Raw genomic sequence first — 19,147 nt, forward strand, 5'->3', positions numbered from 1 at the left:
GTCTGTCACCTGCCAACAGCCCTCCTGCCAGCCCCTGTTTGATTAAGAATTCTCCCACAGGGAGACACACCAGTGACATTTCCCTAAAGCACGCAGGTAGCAGCAGAGTGTTCGTCTCCTCTCTTTTTATCGTTTTCCAGCAGAATAAATGTGACTAGAATTAGTTTGTGTCTTACTTGTCTGTGACACACTGAACCTCTGGGGTTTGTTTTTTGGTTTGGTTTTTTTCTGTCAAGGCTGTGTGCTGTCTTACTCTGTACACTGCTGGACCCTGAGGTTCGTGGCACAAGGCACCTTCCTTTTGGTTAAAGCAATTACTTCAGACATTTAAAGCAATTGCAGGTGAGCACGAGAGAACCTGTAAGAGATGTGAGGATTGTGAATGTTGGCTTTCCCTGATTTTCTTCCCAGAATCCAGGAAACTTTTAATGTTAGAAAATATTGGCACTTTCAAGGGAACACAAAGTCAGGGATACCTCTCTGCTGTGGCAGGACTTGTCATATGGGTAGTTCTGAGAATGCACCTTTCCTCTCCAAATAAAAGCCCCCTCCATTTGAATCACTTAGTTACTGTTCATATTATTGACTTCTTTTTCTTCATCTGTGTACCATGGGTTGCCCCATCCTCCTTTTCATTAGCACATAGACTGAGAAAGGGCAGAGGTTCATTAGCAAAGTCCCAGCCAACATGGGAGAGGAAGGGAGCATTGAGGTTGAATCTGTAAAGTGTAAAGAATCTGTTGCTTTCAAGTGAGATTTATTGTTCCTTTGCCTTAGCACAGACACTTTGGGTCCTTCACACTGAAGTGGAGAGCATGGTCTGACTGTGGTTTTAAAGGGGCATCATTTAGTACAACAGAACTTCTCCAAGTAAAGACTCTGTATGAGGAGCACTTAGCTGTTCTGCTCCACTCCAAGGGAAGCAGTGCTTGAGTCCCATCTCCTTTGATACCTCTTCAGACTTAACTGGGCACCAGTACAGCACAGAGACATGTTACAGAAGAAAAAATATGAATGTGAACATTTCTTTTTCCTTTGTTCAAACAGGCTTTACTGAGCACCCAGAATAAGCTGAGAACTTTAGTCCCAAATTTCACCTTCAACCTGGGCTTCTCAGGGAAATTCTACCACACAGGTAAGCCCCTGGAGTCCTTTGTCCCAGCACCTGCATGCAGCCCCCCTCCTTGGTGTGTGTGGTGTGTAATGCATTAGAGCATGACTCTGCTGGAACGACTCAGCGTTGCAGGGGATTAGCCACTGCTTTTAAACATTGAGGCCCTCTTCTGCCTTTTGATTTTGCACTTCCTTTTCTGCTTTCTGTAGGTACAGATGAGGAAGATGAAGGGGATGACATGCTGCTCAAGCACAGGAAGGAGTTCTGGTGGTTCCCTCACATGTGGAGTCACATGCAGCCTCATCTTTTCCACAATGTCACTGTGTTGGCTGAGCAGATGAAGCTCAACAAGCAGTTTGCTGTTGTAAGGAGCATTGCAGTTTATTTCCTTTGCAGTGCTAATCCTTAAACGTTTTTTTTCTCTTGGAATAGCTGTTTGGACCCCACTGAACCCAAATACTAGTCTAGTAATTCAGCTGCATTTAAGCAAGGCAGTTCTGGAAGCTCAAATTGATGTGTGGCTCCTGCTGTCTTGAGGCAAGAAACACTATTCACATGCCTGCCCCTTCGAGGGAAAACGTTTCCCAGCACCTGCATGGCCCCAGGCAGCTCTGCTACATTCCAGGGTGCAAATCTCCAGGGCTCTTGTTTCCTGAGGTGTGAACTTGTAGCATTACCATCCAAATGCAATTAATTTACAAACTCTGGCAGTGAGAAAGGATTTCCTTTTCCATCCTTACTTAGTGTGGCTCCGTAAGGAAGTCACCTGGTCAGTAGTATAAGTATAAAATGCTCTGTCTGCTAACGGCCCTTCTTCAGGCCTTCCAGACAATGCTGAAGGAAGTTACTTATCTAGGAAGCACAGAGGAAATTCCCTGGGTTTTGGCAGAGGAGGGGGAAGCCTTGAACTTCCTGCGTTGATGGAACAATGTATGTTTGGCTCTTACAGCTCAGAGCTGAATACAGCATACATGTTTCTCTGAGAAGAAATGTCCTCTTTACCTCTAGTTTGGTTCTTTTGATGGTAATCCCCTTGGGAATAGCAGGCTGCTGTCTTGTGTTCCTGTGACACACACAGATTAGGAATGGTCTTGAATGCAGAGCAGAGTCACAGCATTATAGAAACTATTTAGGCTCCTTCTTTTCCTGGTTAAATAACGGTGCAGTCTTTTGCAAAGAGAGACAAAGCACAGAACACAATTACTCATATTTAACATAAGACAGGCTAGCAGTCAGAGAAGGTTATTGCTTCATTTAGGGGCTCTGGTTTTATCGTGCATTGCCAGGGCAGAGCTGTCATCATTGATATTGTTACCAGAACCACATAGTGGAATTAAAACCCAAGAAATTCAGAAATTTCCTGTCATTTTAATATAGCTCCAGGCCCCATATCTTCACCCTCAATAGTCTCTTGCTCTATGTCTGCTTTTCTTTGAATTGCTAGAGACAATCCAGATCCCAGTCATCTTCCTTTTCTCTATATCAGTTAAGGAAATTTTGTTTTCCTTCTCTGGTGACTCACATCTAGGTACTGTGGGAGTAAGATGTGTCACTTAACAGGATTGATTAGTTTGTAGTAACCAGGGGGCCTGACCTGAGGGTTCTGAATTAATCTGATCTGTCGCACCTGCAAGCTACATGACCATTCTTACAGCAGCTGTTACCAGTGCTGAATGTCCTTGTTGGTACAGAATTGCCCTTACATTTCTACACATGCATAAAAACAAGAAGTACAAGTGTTATTTCAGGTTTCCCAGTCCAGAGAGTTTTCATGTTCCTCTGTCATCTTTCTCCAACTTGGATGCTGTTGCTAAATATGATCCTTATTAGGGCTATTAGTTAAATACCAAATTATCCAGTTGTGTATTCTGCTTCCAGGAGCATGGGATTCCCACAGACTTGGGCTATGCTGTAGCCCCGCATCATTCTGGGGTTTATCCTGTCCACACACAACTCTATGAGGCATGGAAATCTGTTTGGAGCATCCAAGTAACGAGCACAGAGGAATACCCACACCTACGGCCTGCCCGGTACCGGCGTGGATTCATCCATAATGGAATCATGGTAAGCACAGAAGAGCCACTTTTCTGCCCAGGGATCGGTCTTCTCATGACCTGCATCAGAGACATTAATCTTAATATCACCAGTGTTCCCAAAATCATTAAGTGAGGCAAAGAAAAAACTTGGCTAAAGCCAGTTCTGTGTTTCTCAGAAAAATTCAGGGGTCAGTACTGAATGGAGAGCAAAACCAGACCCATCAAGACTAAACTGAAATCCCAGTGGCTTGTTTGCAGTGTGATGAGCTACGTGGTTAGGAGGAATAGCACAAGTCCTCTGAACCTATGTCACTTACACCCCTTACTCTTTATATTGATCCATAAAGTGCTGTTTTGACTCATTCTCATACAGATTCTGCTGCATCTGCCTCTTGTCTAACTTGGCCTTTTTCTGATACTGCCAGGTTCTGCCTCGACAGACCTGTGGTCTTTTTACTCACACTATCTTCTATAATGAATATCCTGGTGGCTCAAAGGAGTTGGACAAGAGCATTCGTGGTGGTGAACTCTTCCTGACGGTGCTTCTGAACCCAGTAAGTTCATCTGAAAGGGGAATTTGTGCACAGCTGTCCCAGCTTATGTGCCTGATATGGGAAAGGAGATTTAGCTCTTGCTGGAGATATTCCGTGTCACCCCGTGACAGTGTGGGTATCTCCAGCATGTTGCTAAGGAGATGTGAAATAGAGGGCCAAGGAAGTACGTGCTGGTTGATGGTGCTTTGCTTTACACGCTGCCAATCAGTATTGAGTGTATTGAGAGGTGCAACACTGAGCAGACAGAAACCAGCCAGGGTGACATGCTGACCATGGCCCATGGCACAGGGGGTGTTACCTGGGCTACTCTGTTTTCATGAATCACAAGTGAGATGTGCCTTGGTTCCTTCTGTTCCACGTGCATCCGCTGCCTGCTGGCTTCTTCCCTGGCTTACTGATGGGTTTTGTTCACAATAATTGCTTTTGCTGGGCTTTCATTATGAAGTGTTCTCCCCTTTCTTTCAATATGTAGACACTTGGAATGATTTCTGTGTTCTGTTTTTGTGATGTAGCTGTTACACTAAGGCTTTTCTGGGAGATAAGTGTCCAACAGAGGTGTTTTTCCTTTCAGTACTTGACAGTTCTGTTAAGCCACTAAGTGAATGTTGTACCTTCAACACCCTGCAGGCCTTTCTTAGGTCTTAGCCATGGACAGCAAATCACATGAGTTTCTCACTTCCCACTGAGGCTGGGATGATGCACTAGGAGGCAAGAGACACAAAAAACCCTGGTCATTTTTAGAAAATTGTGAATGGGTAGAATCAAGGGATGAAGTTTTGTAGCCCTCTCCAATCACGGATCACACCCCCTCCTATTTCTGCTTGTTGGCTGCAGCAGGAAGATATGCTGCTCTTTGTGCAGTAACTTTCTCAGTTCCCCACCTGAATTTCTTTCTCACTAAAGCTGATTTACACCTGACCCACAGCTGCTTGTCCTCCATTTCTCTGAATAGACATTGCCCTGCAATGTTTAGACAATCATTTTTGAATGTCTATCTTCATAGTTATTCCTGAATATAATAATGCTTAATTTCTTCTTTTCTCCTGACTTCTACATTTCTACCACCTTACTTCTCCTTTATGCATCTTTTTCACCAGTGCCTGAGTATGGACAAGGAGCCATGCAGGCAGATCTGAGAGAAAGTAAGTTGGTTCTGGCCAGTTTTCTAGGGGGGAATCCTGGAGTACTGGTGCCAGTCCTTGAGTACTTGTTTGTGGGATTTTTTCATGTAACAGCAGTGGCTCTGTTCACCATGATGTTTTCTTTCATTCACTCTTTCTTTTACGCCTTGATTGGAGGGTTGAATATGCAGCTTTAGCCACTTTTGGTTGGGGCTATAGAAGACCAGCAAATCAGAAAATCAACCTTTTTCCATCAGTGACTTTAATTTTTCCCTTGTCTCTTGCTTTTTCCAGTGTTCAGTAGAACTGCTATTGAAAAGACCCTCACAGTGTGCTCTGGGTGCACCAGACAGGCTGTTGTTGACAAACAGGCCCAGTGTTTCTGAAGGTTTGCCTGTAACCAGCTTTGGCTTGTGTAGGATCTGCAGAAGCTGTGGCCTGTGATAGGCCCAGCTGAAAAGCTGTAGCAGTTTATACTTTCAGGTCTGGAAGCCAGACTTCTGTCCCTATTGCCTGGGACAGAATTGTAATCTTTACACACCACAACCAAACCTGCCTGCTTGATAAAGGTCTGGAGTAAGGAGGAGGTTGTTCTTTGTGTTACGTAAAGAGTGATCAGTCAGGTGGAAAGAAACTCTGAACCTATGTCAGAAAGGTTTTTTCTCTTGACAGTTTCTTTTCTGGGCTTGTGTTCCCATATGCTGGGTGAATTGCACCTTGCCCTACTTTGTAATTGTCAAATCTTAAAGCATGCAGAAACAGCCTCTGTGAAAGTAAAGGCTATGGGTTTCTCTTGGAAAACCAGTTGCTAGGCTGTAATCCAGAGATCTTTACTGCTCTAGGAGGCTGGGCCAAAGAATTACAGAAACATAGTATCTAGAACTACCCGTTAAAATTTGCTGATAAGATGTGATGGTCAAAGCAGCTGGCAGTAATCTGTGATCCAAAAATATTTGGGAAAATTGTGTTCTGGTACAGGATGAGCTTATTTTCCAGATTTACTGTTAGCTCTTCATGGTGACTTAAAACTTAGGCACCTTCAGATGCTTCCCATGTTTACACTTCTCCTTCCTTTTGGCAGTGTAGCACAGTGCTCTGTCAGAGCAGAGTGCTATGCTCTAAGCTCCTCTCATGTTTGCAGTGACTCAGGCCTTGCATTCCTCCCCTTGCTGATAGAGCCATCTCAGGGGCCTGATAGAAAGCTGGCCAGCTCTGCAGCCCCAGCAGTGAACCATAGCAGACTTGGAGCAGGCTCTTTCAGTCCTTTTTGGTGCTTCCAGCTCCCTTTAAGTGGCATGGAGGAGTCTCCAAGGCTGTATGCGTATGATTAACTCCACAGTGCAAACAGAAGATGTTTGATCTTCTGACTAGTGAACAAGGTCTGATGTCAGAATAGGTGTTGATCCTGAGCACAGGCTGATGGCTTCTCACAAGCACTTCTGCTCACAGTGCACAGGCCAGTTACTGCTGTGCCCACAGCTGCTTGATACATATTGCAGGAGTGCTCATACCCTTCTGTTTCTGTATTCTAGGCTCTCCGGGACCTTTGTTCTCATCTTTGCTCAGTGTGAAGGAAGGGAAATCACGGCACACTGACAGTAGAAGGGAGGGGAAAAGAGGGAGGTGTTATTTCCAAGTCAGTCTGCAGAGTCATTGGGTGTGGATGGGAGGGAGGAAGAGATGGTCCTTGAGTGTAGCTTATGTCAGAAATGGTGCTCGGAGCTGTTCTGGCAGCAGTAGCTGTGACGGGACAGAGCAAGCTGCCAGGCCTTGTTAAACAGTGCATGTGTTACACGCCTGACTGCACACTCACAAGTACAGGGACATGGCTCATCCACTGGGTTTGTCTTTTCTTCTTCCAAATCCAGTTGCTTGGGACTGTTCACAGGTGCAGCATTACCTGTGTGAGCCATTTTACCAAATGTAGTCAGTCTTGAGACACAGTTGCTAACCTGGAGTACACACAGGCCTTTTTTTTTGTTATGGAAGTCTTGAAGGGGTCCCAGGTGGTGACCTTTGTCCTCCTCGATTTGTGCCAGTGAGCCAGATTCTTCATGCAGCATATTTTCCCTCTATGTATTTCACTAGCAAGTCAAAGGGATGAGCCACACTTTGCTGTCAGAGAACCTTTCTGATGTCTCCCAGAAAGGGTCAAAATACAGCATGAGATGTATCCTTTTGCCACCACACCTTGCAGTTATACTGATCTTTCTGTCCTCTGCTCTGTGTTGTACTGAGCACATCCTTCTTACACAACAGCACCGAGCACATGCTGCTGTTTGAAGTGAAGGTGCCAGAGCCTGTCTGGCAGGGCCTCTCTGTCAGCTCAGTAGGGAAGCAGGAGTGACAAACTCACAGGCAGACAAACGTGATAAATCTCAAACTCCACTTACTTTCCATGTGTCCCAGAGTCCTGCCAGTGTTTTCTCTTGCCTACCCAAAGGTGCTGGGTTGTGAGCACCTTACAGACAGACTTGTCTTGGGGAGGGCTCAGGCACAAGGAGCTACTATCTATCAGTACCTCTTCTCTTGCTGAAACTAGTCCATGGTGACACTGGGCAGGGAGCTACTATCTATCAGTACCTCTTTATCTTGCTGAAACTAGTCCATGGTGACACTGGGCAGAAAACAATTCAGACTTCCTCAGTGCCAGCAAATATCTTCATCCCAAGCCCATCTGTCTCCTGCTTCCCCATTTTGCTGTTTTCCTGCTGTGAGTGGGAAAGCCGTTCCTGCCCCCTGCCAGGGAAGCCTGTCATTGCCTCCTGACCTTACCTGGTGTCACCAGAATTGAACTCAAGACTGTACAGCAATGGGTGCCCCTGGTGTGACTGAGGAAATTTTCCCTCCATGCACTTGCAGACACTGGACAAGGAGTGCTAAATCAGCCATTCCTCCACTGGCCTCAGTGTCCTGCTTGTTTTTCTAACTTTTAGCCATAGTGTGGTTTATGTCTGGCAAAGTGCTGTTGTATTATGGGCCCTGGGATGCTGAATTCAATGGGACATATCAAAAGCACACACTAGAGCCAAGCTGACAACAGTCCTTCGTACTCTTTTCCAGAAGTTAAAATACTGAAAAACTGTCCGGAGGAAAATGTATCTCCTTGAGAGGAGAGGTGGCTTGGCAAGACAGAGATAGTGCACAACCTCCTGAGCACTGCAGTGTTGGGGCGCCTGCCACAGCTGTTGAGTGCCACTTTGCCCACAGATGTTACAGCTTGGCAGGAGGTTTTGCAGGCGATGCCTGTGCTGAAGGTTCTTGAAGGCTAAAACTTAGCAGCTGGTGTCCATTTCTAGGACAATATCCTAGTGCAGTGTCTCTTTGCAGTCCCATATCAGATCCCCAGATACACCTGTTTGTATTTTAAACTGGGAACTGCCAGTTGCTCCTCCTTTACATTTGAGATGTCAGCTCTGAAGGGCATGAAAGCTGACAGGCTGTGGGCCCAGAGAGAACTCCTGTGACAACTGTCCTTGTGCCATGTGACCTGGCCTGCAGCATGGTGTCCCCTCCCTGGCCTGCTCCCCTGCTGTAGCAGACTCCGCAGCTTGAGAGGTTGCTCTGGTGGTGCCTCTGGGAAAGGGGTGTTTTCCCGTAAAAGAGGCTTTGCAAGGTTTTTGACTAGTAGGGAGTTACTGACTAAGTCTTGTTCACCTAAATGTCCTAGAGCCACTTGAATGGGATTTTTAAACTGTTCTGAACTCACATCCAGGGTTCAGTTATCATGCTCCTGCACTGTTCCCAGGGATAACTGAGAGGTCTGTGACCCTCCTCTACTGAGTTATTCCTGTCTCGCAAGCAGATGGACATTTGTCAGCCTGGCAGATGGACATTTGTCAGCCAAGACAGCCGTGGCAGTCTGAGTTGTGAACAGCCTCTTGCTGACCATGGAATCAAGCTAGAAGGAAAGAGTTCTGTTACCTGCTTTACCAGTATCCTTGTCTTTTATTTTCAGATCAGCATCTTCATGACCCACCTGTCCAACTATGGGAATGACCGTCTGGGACTGTACACTTTTGAGAGCCTGGTCAAGTTCGTGCAGTGCTGGACCAACCTTCGCCTGCAAACATTGCCTCCAGTCCAACTTGCAAAAAAGTACTTTGAAATCTTCCCGCAGGAGAAGAATCCCTTGTGGCAGGTGAGAAGGCAGCTTTAACTGCTCCTAGTGATTTTCTAAGAGGTGTATCCCACGTTTAAAGTGTGGCAAGACTGCTGATCCAGAGAGGTAAAGCATAAAGCTTTTAGGTTTAACCTTTGTGGCTTCAGGCTGCCCATGGCAAATGGCAAGGTGGAAGGCATGGGGGAGTAGGAGCAGTAGGACACGGTCACAGTGTGAGCTTAGGGACAGGGGTGACTGTCATACGTGACCAGTGGCCAGCTTGCAGACATTTGGGTCATTGAAGGGCTTGTATTGGAGCAAGCTGCTGTGAAATGTAAAGTGTGCAAGCAAGAGCCCCGTTTGGTGATGGAGGAGCTTGCAGGCATGTTAATGTGATTAATCTCAAAGTAATTTCACACTGCAGAATTCATGTTCATTAAATAAAAACACGCTTATTCCATTTTATCCCAGTGCAGCAACTCTCTGCATGGTAATGAGCAGATGAAATTAACTGAAGGTGATAGAGTTGTCTGTCTGCCAGAAGTTCACAGATGCTGAGCTGTGCTATCACGGTGGCCCAGCCCAGTATGGCTACATAGGGCAAGGCCTGTGATTAACACTCTCAGAGGGACTTTGGCTCCTGTGTCACTGGAGCTTTTGAAAATGGTCCCCAGTGTTTTTACTTAACACTTCTTGATGCCTGGCAGAGCAGTGTGGCTCTGAAGTGTTCTTCATATGCTAATAGCATTTTCCCGAGAGGACTGCTCCTTCCAGCTTTTCCTTCCCTTGCCATTACCTTCTGTGGTAATGCTTAAATCTCATCACTTGTGCTACAGAATCCCTGTGATGATAAAAGGCACAAGGATATCTGGTCCAAAGAGAAAACATGTGATCGACTCCCCAAGTTCCTCATCGTGGGACCTCAGAAAACTGGTAATGTGAATTGCAGCTTCCATTTCACTTTTGCAGAGAGGAGAGCTGGAAAGGTCTGTGCTGTAGATCTGTACGGCTGCCCTTCGTGGAAGCTGCCAAATGGCCACAGAGGACATTTCAGACAATCTCAGATATGTTCTAACCTAAATCTGGCAAGTCTGTCAGTACTTTTCCTTCTGGCACTGTGCTTGGCTTACCCTATCTGTTTTGGGTTTCCATGTAAGCTCGGAGAACCTGTGACCTTGGTGTGTCACAAATATAAGCTGTCAGCAGGACTAAGCACACACACTTGGCAAAGGTTACAATGAATATCCCCTGGTGCTTTTGTTGCTGCACATCTGTGTACCCAGTGCATGCTTCGTGTCACTTTCAGTGGGAGGGAGAGAAACTCCTTTGTCTGATCTCTGTCACCACCTTTTAACTGCTGTGGCATTGTGGTTGGCAGTGACACAGCTATGTATACTGTACTGATGAGTCCCTTCTAGGCTGAAGAGAGCAAAATCTCTTCAGCTAAGGCCAGGTCTCAAGCCTTGGCTTTCTGTGCAGTGCTGTGTAACAGCAGCACCAACCATCCACAGCAAGTGGTGATCCTGGCCTTGGAACAAAGCTTGTCCCAGGCAAGCTCCTGTTTCCTGGCTGTGTTACTGGGAAGCTCTGTTGGTGTTGTGCAGCATGAGCCCTCCTGTATCATGACCCAGGCTGGTTGCAGGTGGCTCAGTAAGAAAAGCATTCCCTTGGCTGATTGTCTGTCCTGCTGGAAGCCCACAGCCGTGCGCTGAGCAGCACTGTCAGGTTTGGTGGGATAAAGGGAAAACATCTACAGCAAAGGCAGGCCAAGGCATCTCTGGCTAAGTTCTCACCCAAGGACATTAATGTCCCTAGCACATCTCCTGCCTAGGCCACCTCTCATTTGGCAGGTTTGGGTTCTGCCATGTGACAGTGTGGCTTTGCCACCAGCATGGGAGTAGCTGACCTGGGTGGCAGCTGTTAGGCAATTCAAATCAGCTGCCTGAGTTGAAATGTGGATTGAACCTGACTGAGCAAGTGCTTGGTGTCAGTGCTGTTGTAACCTGCATGAGTTAAGGGGTTGGTCAGCCACACAGCAGGAGTGTGCCCATCTGGGAACTGTTTCTTGCAGTGTAGGTAAAACCTTTCATTCAGCCAAAGCATTATGTGTGACCCAGGTCCCATTAACTGGTTCCTGTTGCAGGCACAACAGCTGTGCACTTCTTCTTGACCATGCACCCAGCTGTCACCAGTAACTTCCCAAGTCCATCCACCTTTGAGGAGATCCAGTTTTTTAATGGCCCCAACTATCACAAAGGAATCGATTGGTAAGAAACCTGACACATGTTCTTCTGTGGTAAGGTGCACCTATGATTTCTTCTCCAGAGTCTCTCTGTATGTCCCCCTCATCCCCCTTAGCAGCTTTGCTGCTTCTGAACAGCTGTTTTCCTTGCTGTTGCTCAGTGCATGCTTTCTGTTTTCCTGGTAACCAACTGTGTAGTCCCAGGAGCAGCACAGGTAGTTTCTCATTTTACTGACTATTCATCAGGAGAGTTGTAGGCATGATTTAGCTTTAAAAATTCAGCAAGTCTTTGTTGAATGCACTGCTGTCATGAAATTACTTTTACTTCAACATGCAAAACAGACAGCAATGTTCTCATTACAAAATTCTTCATGGTTTCAGAGTTAAAACGTAACACTGGAGGGGACAACCTCCCTACCATTGTTCTCGGACCTTGACACTTAGAGCCACCACTGTGTTCCTTGTGCTGGCTCCAGTGTCCATACACATACCTTGGTCTTTAGCTTTAGAAGTTTGCACCTGGCAGGGAAATTCTAATGCCACCATGGCACTACATATGCCACTATGTTTCCAGGCAGAGAAAGTTTAAAGGTGTTTCTTACTCAAAGCAGTAGCTTTGGTTGACAGTGGCACTGCCCTCCCTTGTGTGTGGCTCTGAGGGATGGCTGTGTAGCACTAAGGTATTCTGCTGTGGGATTTCTTTGCCCATGAGTTGTGGAGATTGACTTCTCTAATCATTTAGACTGTTGAAAAGATACTGGAAGGTGGTTAGTACTTGAGCAAAGCTCACAGGAGTCAAGCACTACAGAGCAGTTGCACTAGCTGACAGGTTAGAAAGTGAAGGCTTTTATGTGCATCCCCTAGAAAAGTCATCCAGATTGATTTGAGTGTAGCATCACATGCAAGGGGAGAATCTTCACATTTAACATGGAATTTGCATTTGTTGCACAGCTTAGATTTGAGCAGAGACCAGTCTTCCAGTGCTTCACAGTCCCCCCTACCCTCTTACCCTGTTACTCAAATATCTTACAGTTTCAATGTTACTAATGTGACAAGCTCCTGTGAGGCAGGGCAGAGCTCTTTACCCTGTACCTCAGCTATGGACTGAGGTACAAAGAGACAAATGATTTAGACAGGTTTAAACAAGTGGTTGGTGACAAGGCAGGCAGACAATTCTGACTTTACTCTTGGACTAGAAGTCTTTCCTGCTAAAGGCTTCAACTGGGACCTTACCCTCAGGTTTTTCCTTGCACTGCCCAGGGACTTGGGGAACACACTCTCAGCAAAATACTTTCATACCTTTGTATCGTTTCCCAACTTCGTCATGTGCCACCACCCCTTTTTGAGTCATGCCTCTGCCAGATGTGTACTCCTTCACCCATTCCCTGCATTGCTGGGGAGGTGCAGTTGTGTTGCAGCTGTGTCTGTTGAAAAGGAGTAAGGGCATTGTGGGCTCTGCCTTTTCTTGTTGGGCCATGCTGCTCACCAGCATCCCGTCTGTTTGGCAGGTACATGGAATTCTTTCCCATCCCCTCTAATGCCAGCACAGACTTCATGTTTGAGAAGAGTGCCAATTACTTTGACACAGAGGTGGTACCAAAACGTGGTGCAGCCCTGCTGCCTCGAGCCAAAATCATTACTGTTCTGATCAACCCTGCTGACAGAGCCTATTCGTGGTATCAGGTAACTTCCCTGCGCTGTGCTGGGGGTGAGGGCCACAGACATATTTCAGTGGGCTGAGGTAGAAAGCCCATGGGTGTGCTTCCCTAGAGGAGGCAGGCTGCCTGCAGGGTGTGGACAGAGTCATACAGAGGCATTGGTGGGTGGCTGTGCTGAGTCGGTGGGGTCTGCACGGAGAGGTGTAAGGTGGAATCGTGTTCCTGCTCCCGAATTCAGCTTGTGTTTTTCAGCACCAGCGTGCTCACAATGACCCTGTGGCACTCAATTACACCTTCTACCAAGTGATCTCTGCGAAATCCCAGGCCCCTCAGGAACTGCGCAACCTGCAGAGCCGATGCCTGTTCCCTGGCTGGTATTCCACTCACCTGGAGCGCTGGCTGACGTACTATCCCTCTGGGCAGGTAGGAGATTAGTCACTAGAGGTTCTTGTGGAGTCCCTTGTAGGTTTAGTGTAGAGGAGAGGGGAACAAACTGAGTCATGTACCTGTGCTCCCCCCATAATTTTAACTTCACCTTTCTTGTCTTTTGGAACAAAAGCCACTACTTGCTTTCTCCTGTTATGAGTGGGTAAGAAATCAGGCTTGAATACTCCATTTTTGCACTTTATTGTATTTGTAAAAGGAAATGAGTGCAGGAGGATACTGTGATCTCCTAGAGAGCTCCACAGTACTGGAAATTTCAGCAAGAACAGCAGTGTTAGCACTCCCTTCCTTTCATCTTGGCAGTCTCCAGTCCAGGGACCCTCTTCAGGCCCAGAAGGTCTTCAGCCTGTGGTTTAGTTACTTTAGAGAGAGGCTTGTGGACTCTGCCTCTTGTTAGTCCCGATGTTGTGAAGCCATTAGCTGTCTGCTGAAGGGAAGGTTCACTGCAGAGATGTCAGGATTCTGTGTTTTGTATAAAAATTTGCAAAAAAGGCAAATTAATAGACAGTGTAGACTTTTTCAGTCTCTAAATTCCCAAGAAGTTTCTAAACTGTCTAAGATAGATATATAGGTATCTATTTATCTAGACAGGTAGATAGATATATATCTCTCAATAGATGTGTGTGATTACAGAATGTGCTTTTTCAAGTTCTTTCTGCTGCCGGGGTTATTGTCAGACAGTCTGTAATCCAGCAGAGGTTTATAATGTCCATTTAGTCTCTTATTCTCTGCCAAAGCAGCAGAGCCTGAACTGTACATGACAGATCTGCCAAGACTAAAAGAGGAGATGGTAAAGCATTCTTAGGCTTGTATCTCATTGCCTTACTATTCCTGGAGCTTACTGCTGTGAGGAATGATGGACCCAAACACACACCATCCTTGTTCTTTCTGCAGGCCAGTCTTCAGTTCATGTGACTATTGCTCCATTCTGGTTTTTGGAATAGGTGATTTATTAGCACAAATGTTGTTCACTGTCTATGAGACATGTAACAGGAGAATAATCACAAGTTACAGAAGAAACTTAGCACAATGGCTGCTGACATAAAAAACCCACGGTTTCCAGAGACAATCTGTACATGCTGCTGCTGGGCCTTAGTGCTTTGTTACAGGGCGTTTGGCCAAAGACAACTTTATTAAGCAAAGCTTGTCATGATTTACTGTTTTATGGTACTTGTGGCCCATATCATAACTTCTCTACCTGTGGTGACAAATGGGCTGCATCCCCCCACTGTGTTGTTGTAGAACATACAGACTTTGGCTGCCTGTACTCACAGGCCAGGGGCAGTTGGAGATGCAGGAAGCTCACAGGTGTCAGTCAGCACAAGCTGGCAGAGGCTAAGGCAGCTGTTCTCTTTTCAGCTTCTCATTGTGGATGGGCAGGAGCTGAGACACAACCCTGCCTCTGTAATGGACAACATCCAGAAGTTCCTGGGAGTTACGCCGCTCTTCAACTACACCCAGGCCCTCAGGTAGGGAAATAAATCAGTTTTGGGAGGATGCTTTCTCAGCCAGGAAGCCCTTGATTAAAAGAATACTTTTCTCTGACCACACACCTGCCAAGGTTTCAGAGTTATGCCTAAACCTAAAACTAGGTTCAGATACCATGAGATGCTTTGTGGAGACTGGAATCACAGCCTAGTGGCTCCAGAAATTGTAGGGGAAGGACAAGGTTTTGCCACTGTCATGGAGAAGCATGAAGTTGCTCACAGCAGTAACTATGATGTTTTTTCCATTTGGTCTTTGTGTTTCAGAAAAGGTGCTGGAATTATTAGCAGTCCTTATGCTTTGTGTTATACCTGTATCTGACAAAAAGTAGAGGAGGTATGATAAAAAATATGTGACAAGCTGCTCCTATCTTCACCCAGATGGAGATTAGGGCCACACTGCACAGTTTTGAGGTAAAGAGCCTGTTATTAGAGACAATGTGGATTTGACAGGTGCCCAGAGCTGTCTGAGGGAGCGTTACCAGAGGCACCACCTCACTGCTACAGTTAAGGGATGTTACTCAGACATGACTGCACATACAGTTATCTGAATAGATTAAGTGCTGTTGAAAGTGAACTGTGGCCATACAGGGGTTCAGTGGAAACTCTGCAAGCCCACTGGAGATGCTGAATATTGTTCTTTGCAGCTGAAACCTGTTTTCACATCTTCTCTGCTGTCAGAGCCTATGCCAGCTGAGGATGGTGGGTGGGGATGCCTGCATGTAGGCGTAGAACAATTGTCCTTTCCTTTCACAATAAAGAGAGGACAACTAATTCAGTTCTCCTCCTACAGCTGTTTCCAAAGGGGTGGCACATGGCTCCCCAGGGGAGAACACGTTTAGAGAAATGTCAGGTTACTTGAAAGCTTTATTTGCTGCAGCACATGTGCTGATGGTGACTGGAGTATCTACAGTAGTGGTACTGGCTGGTACCCCTCAGCCAGGGTCAGAAAATAGATGGGATTGGTCAGCTTGCCTCAAATTTTGTAGGGGGACTTGCTCAGATCTCAAGCTCACCTTTGGCCAGTTGAGGGGACAGAGCAGGCCAGATCCAGACGTGGTTCCCAGCATTGCCTTATGCCTGTGTTCGAGCAAGAAAAGAAACACTTCACTCTTTTATAAAACAGTCAGGGGATTCTCTAATACTCAACTCTAGCAAGTAGATTTAAAATAATTTACATACAGTAAAAAACTGATTATTATCTTGCCCCCCAGCTGGACAGACAAATAGTGTAACACCATGTTATCTCTGAAATTTGCATAAAGCTGAAACAGTCATGTTTGTAATGGATTTCTTGTCAAAGTAGTCCAGTGCTAAAAAAACCCAAGGAACCAATACCACAAAATAAATAGGTAAAGCACTGAAATAGGAAATAACTATGGAGTTACTTAATTGCTGCTGCTGCTAATTGGCTATGTGGCTGTATCTTTTAAAGACAAATATCCTTTTCAGATTTGATGAAGCAAAAGGATTTTGGTGCCAGCTGCTAGATGGAGGAAAAACTAAATGCCTAGGAAAGAGTAAAGGAAGGAAATACCCTGATATGGATTCCTTGGTGAGTAGCTGTCTCAAATCTGTTGGCAGCAAGAGATGTAAAAACATCCCAGCAAACCCACGTGGATTTTCCTACCATCTGTCCTAGATGACCTGTGGAACATGTGTTGAGGGTAACATCTTCTTTCATGCTCACGTGGTCTGTTCTTTCCACACAGTCACGGCTCTTTCTAAGAGACTTCTACCGGGAACACAACATTGAATTGTCCAAGCTGATGAACAGACTTGGGCAGCCCCTTCCAACCTGGCTCCGAGAGGAACTGCAGAACTCCAGCTGGAGCTGAGAGGGACTCCCTTGCCACTGGGATGTGTGGTGCTCCAATGTGTGCTATGATGCCATCTCTTCTGAAGCCAAAACAACTGGACAAATGAGCAGGAGCAGAGAATGTGCATGTGGAGCCTTGCCCCACCCTCGGAAAGCGCTGCTGCCCCTGACACTGCCCTGGGGCATAGAGTGCAAGTCACAGTCTTGAGTATTAATGGTGTGCTACTACAATTCGACTTCTACTTACAGGAAGGATTTGGAATGCCTGCCCTACTTTGAGCAGGGGAGAGAGCAGAGTTAACACTTTGTGTATTTTTAAATTACTTTTCTCAGTTTATGAAACAGGCATGAGCTGGAATTAATGTGTTACTTCTCTGAGCCCAGAAGTAAAGGCTGAAGAGGGGAAGCAATTGAGGCCACTGCTGAGAAAAGAGCAGCAGCCTAATAAAAGGGGAATCTAGTGCAGCGAAGCCCAGCTTTTATCCGTAGTCTGTTTGGCACAGCGAGGTCCAATACGGCCTTGTTCCTGCCCGTGCCTGTTGCTTACAGTGCCGCTGCGTGGGGATGGTGGGGACTGCACCTGCGGGGACAGGGAGACAGGTAACGTTGTCTCTCCTTATCTGCACTGTTTTGGGTGTGATACAGTGGTGACTCTGGTCAATGAATTGCTTTCTTATCTTAGAGAAAAGGTTGCCACATGTAGCAATGTTACAAGTATTTCTCTGCAGGGACTTTAGAAATTTCAATAGATAACCAAGGAGCAGTAACATCGCTGTAGAGCACTTTTGGGGTGTGTGAGTGCAGCACAGCAGTGGGGGGAGGTAAAGCTCAGGTATTGTAAAATAAGGCTGATAATACAGCTGAAAGCAGACAATTCAGTTCCTCATGTCTGATCAGCTTAAAAAAAAAAATCCCTTTCCAACAGCTCCAGTGCCCCTACCACACAGGTTCAGTTGCTAGCACTGTTTTAATCTTCTTGCAGTCGAACACAGTCCAAGGAGAAGAGCAAAAAACAGTTAAAAGTAAGTATTTTCAGATATAAAGGGAAGGCTTTGCACCAGAAGTGGTTTCCTATGCCCAAAAGAGGCTTCTGCAGGTGGTCAAGTAAATACACTAAGGTACTTTGCCTCCTCCTGCAGTTGCTGGATAATTATTCTCAGAGGCAATCCTCCATCATGGTTGTATATATTTTTCTTTGAGCCATGGGCTTCTGGAATTGCATGGGCCATCCCCTCCTTCCCAGGCACAGGTGGTCCTCCTTGGAGATTGCTGCAGAGGGGCAGGATCCACATGAACACAGGTTATGGAAACTTCCACAACTGTCATGAAGCCACTTCTCTCCTAGCCAGAGAGAAGTTGCTTCAACTGAGCTTTTCCGTTGAGCCTTAGGTATTGTGTATTTCTGAATGACTGGTGCATTTACCGTTGTATGTAAATGTATATAGTATGCAATATAGTATTTTATTTCATGTGCCCTTGGAAAGGGTTATTTTGTGCAGCCAAAAAACAGATGGAAAGACTAGAAACCCCTCTCTCATTCCTGTTAAGAGAGAAAAGCCCAACTTCCTGCACTTGATTCATGTATAGCATCATTCACATTGAATGATAATGAAGAAATTCTTGGCTCTCAAAGCTGAGCACATATGTCTGAATAAAGGCTAGAAGTAGTAGTAAGTGGAGATTCAATAAATGTACTACTTATTTTTATTCTTTGTGATGATTTGGAGTGGTGTCATGGATCCTAAGCTGGTACAAGGATAAAAAAACCTGAAAAACCTCCTGCAGGCCTTAGAGCTGGTATTTGGGAGGGCAGCAGTGGTGTTTAACTTACGTTTGAAGCAACATAGAAGCAGTGTGCTAAGGCTTGCAGCCAGGCTGCAGTTTGAGACTCATTCTTACTGGTTTGCAGGAGTGGTGACTTTGGGGCCATCCCTGGCCACTGCAGTGGTTTCCAGCTGCTGTGCCTGCCACAGCAGAGCTTGGCTCTGTCCCTCCTGTCCAGGTGTGCCTGGTGCAGCAGCTCTTACAGTAAACTGGAAGGAGAACACTGTTTGAACAGTCATGGTTGTGAGAGCATTGTGAAATAGTCCTACAGCTCTCCCTCCACCAGACACTTCACAAATAACCCTGGAAGCAGCAGGGCAGCTATTTTCACATGCTGCCACAGGTGGTGGAGGATCCCAGGACTAATGATTGTGCTGCTCCCTTAAACATTTCCCTGCTCTTAATTCATTATAGGTTGTCACACAATGTCTTCATGCTTTACCTCGGACTATGGTACATCTTTAAGATGTACAGATTTAAACATTAAAAATAAACATGGTATGAGGAGTAAATGGTGGGAGGGGCACACTAAGTATCAGTGTTACTTTACCGGTAATAGCCTGTCACTCAGGGCAGCGAAGGGCAACTGTGTAGTCTCATTATTTATTCCTTCCTTCCCCTAGTTGCTTAATTTCTGTACTGTGCTAGTTCTTAATGCTTATGCTAATGACAAACAAAGCACCTGCTGTGGACAGCTCCAAATGCAGGATGTCCTTACCTGATGAAGAGCTGTTTTCAAATCTACTGTC

The 19,147-nt window shown here is 45.9% G+C and overlaps 1 protein-coding gene and 1 long non-coding RNA gene across 6 annotated transcripts in view; one reads left to right on the plus strand and one right to left on the minus strand.

The window, feature by feature from the left end:
- Window positions 1-18,281, plus strand: part of NDST2 (N-deacetylase and N-sulfotransferase 2) — a 107,296-nt gene extending 89,015 nt beyond the window's left edge. For all 5 annotated transcript variants that reach the window (XM_017725886.1, XM_008643705.2, XM_017725888.1 and 2 more), the window contains 12 exons: window positions 1,048-1,135; window positions 1,324-1,478; window positions 2,993-3,178; window positions 3,576-3,704; window positions 8,784-8,966; window positions 9,764-9,860; window positions 11,071-11,194; window positions 12,678-12,852; window positions 13,080-13,250; window positions 14,631-14,740; window positions 16,208-16,310; window positions 16,468-18,281. In XM_017725886.1, coding sequence (XP_017581375.1) covers window positions 1,048-1,135; window positions 1,324-1,478; window positions 2,993-3,178; window positions 3,576-3,704; window positions 8,784-8,966; window positions 9,764-9,860; window positions 11,071-11,194; window positions 12,678-12,852; window positions 13,080-13,250; window positions 14,631-14,740; window positions 16,208-16,310; window positions 16,468-16,593 — 1,647 coding nt within the window. In that variant the 3' untranslated portion in view covers window positions 16,594-18,281. The remainder of the gene's footprint in view (window positions 1-1,047; window positions 1,136-1,323; window positions 1,479-2,992; window positions 3,179-3,575; window positions 3,705-8,783; window positions 8,967-9,763; window positions 9,861-11,070; window positions 11,195-12,677; window positions 12,853-13,079; window positions 13,251-14,630; window positions 14,741-16,207; window positions 16,311-16,467) is intronic.
- Window positions 13,436-16,201, minus strand: LOC108444648. Its single transcript, XR_001859277.1, has 2 exons — window positions 15,772-16,201; window positions 13,436-13,733 (listed from the first exon to the last, which is right to left on the minus strand). It is a non-coding gene; the product is annotated as an uncharacterized LOC108444648 (long non-coding RNA).
- Window positions 18,282-19,147: the final 866 nt, after the last annotated feature.

The sequence above is a fragment of the Corvus brachyrhynchos genome, unplaced genomic scaffold (assembly GCF_000691975.1).
Source record: "Corvus brachyrhynchos isolate BGI_N302 unplaced genomic scaffold, ASM69197v1 scaffold61, whole genome shotgun sequence".
Lineage (NCBI taxonomy): Eukaryota > Metazoa > Chordata > Aves > Passeriformes > Corvidae > Corvus > Corvus brachyrhynchos.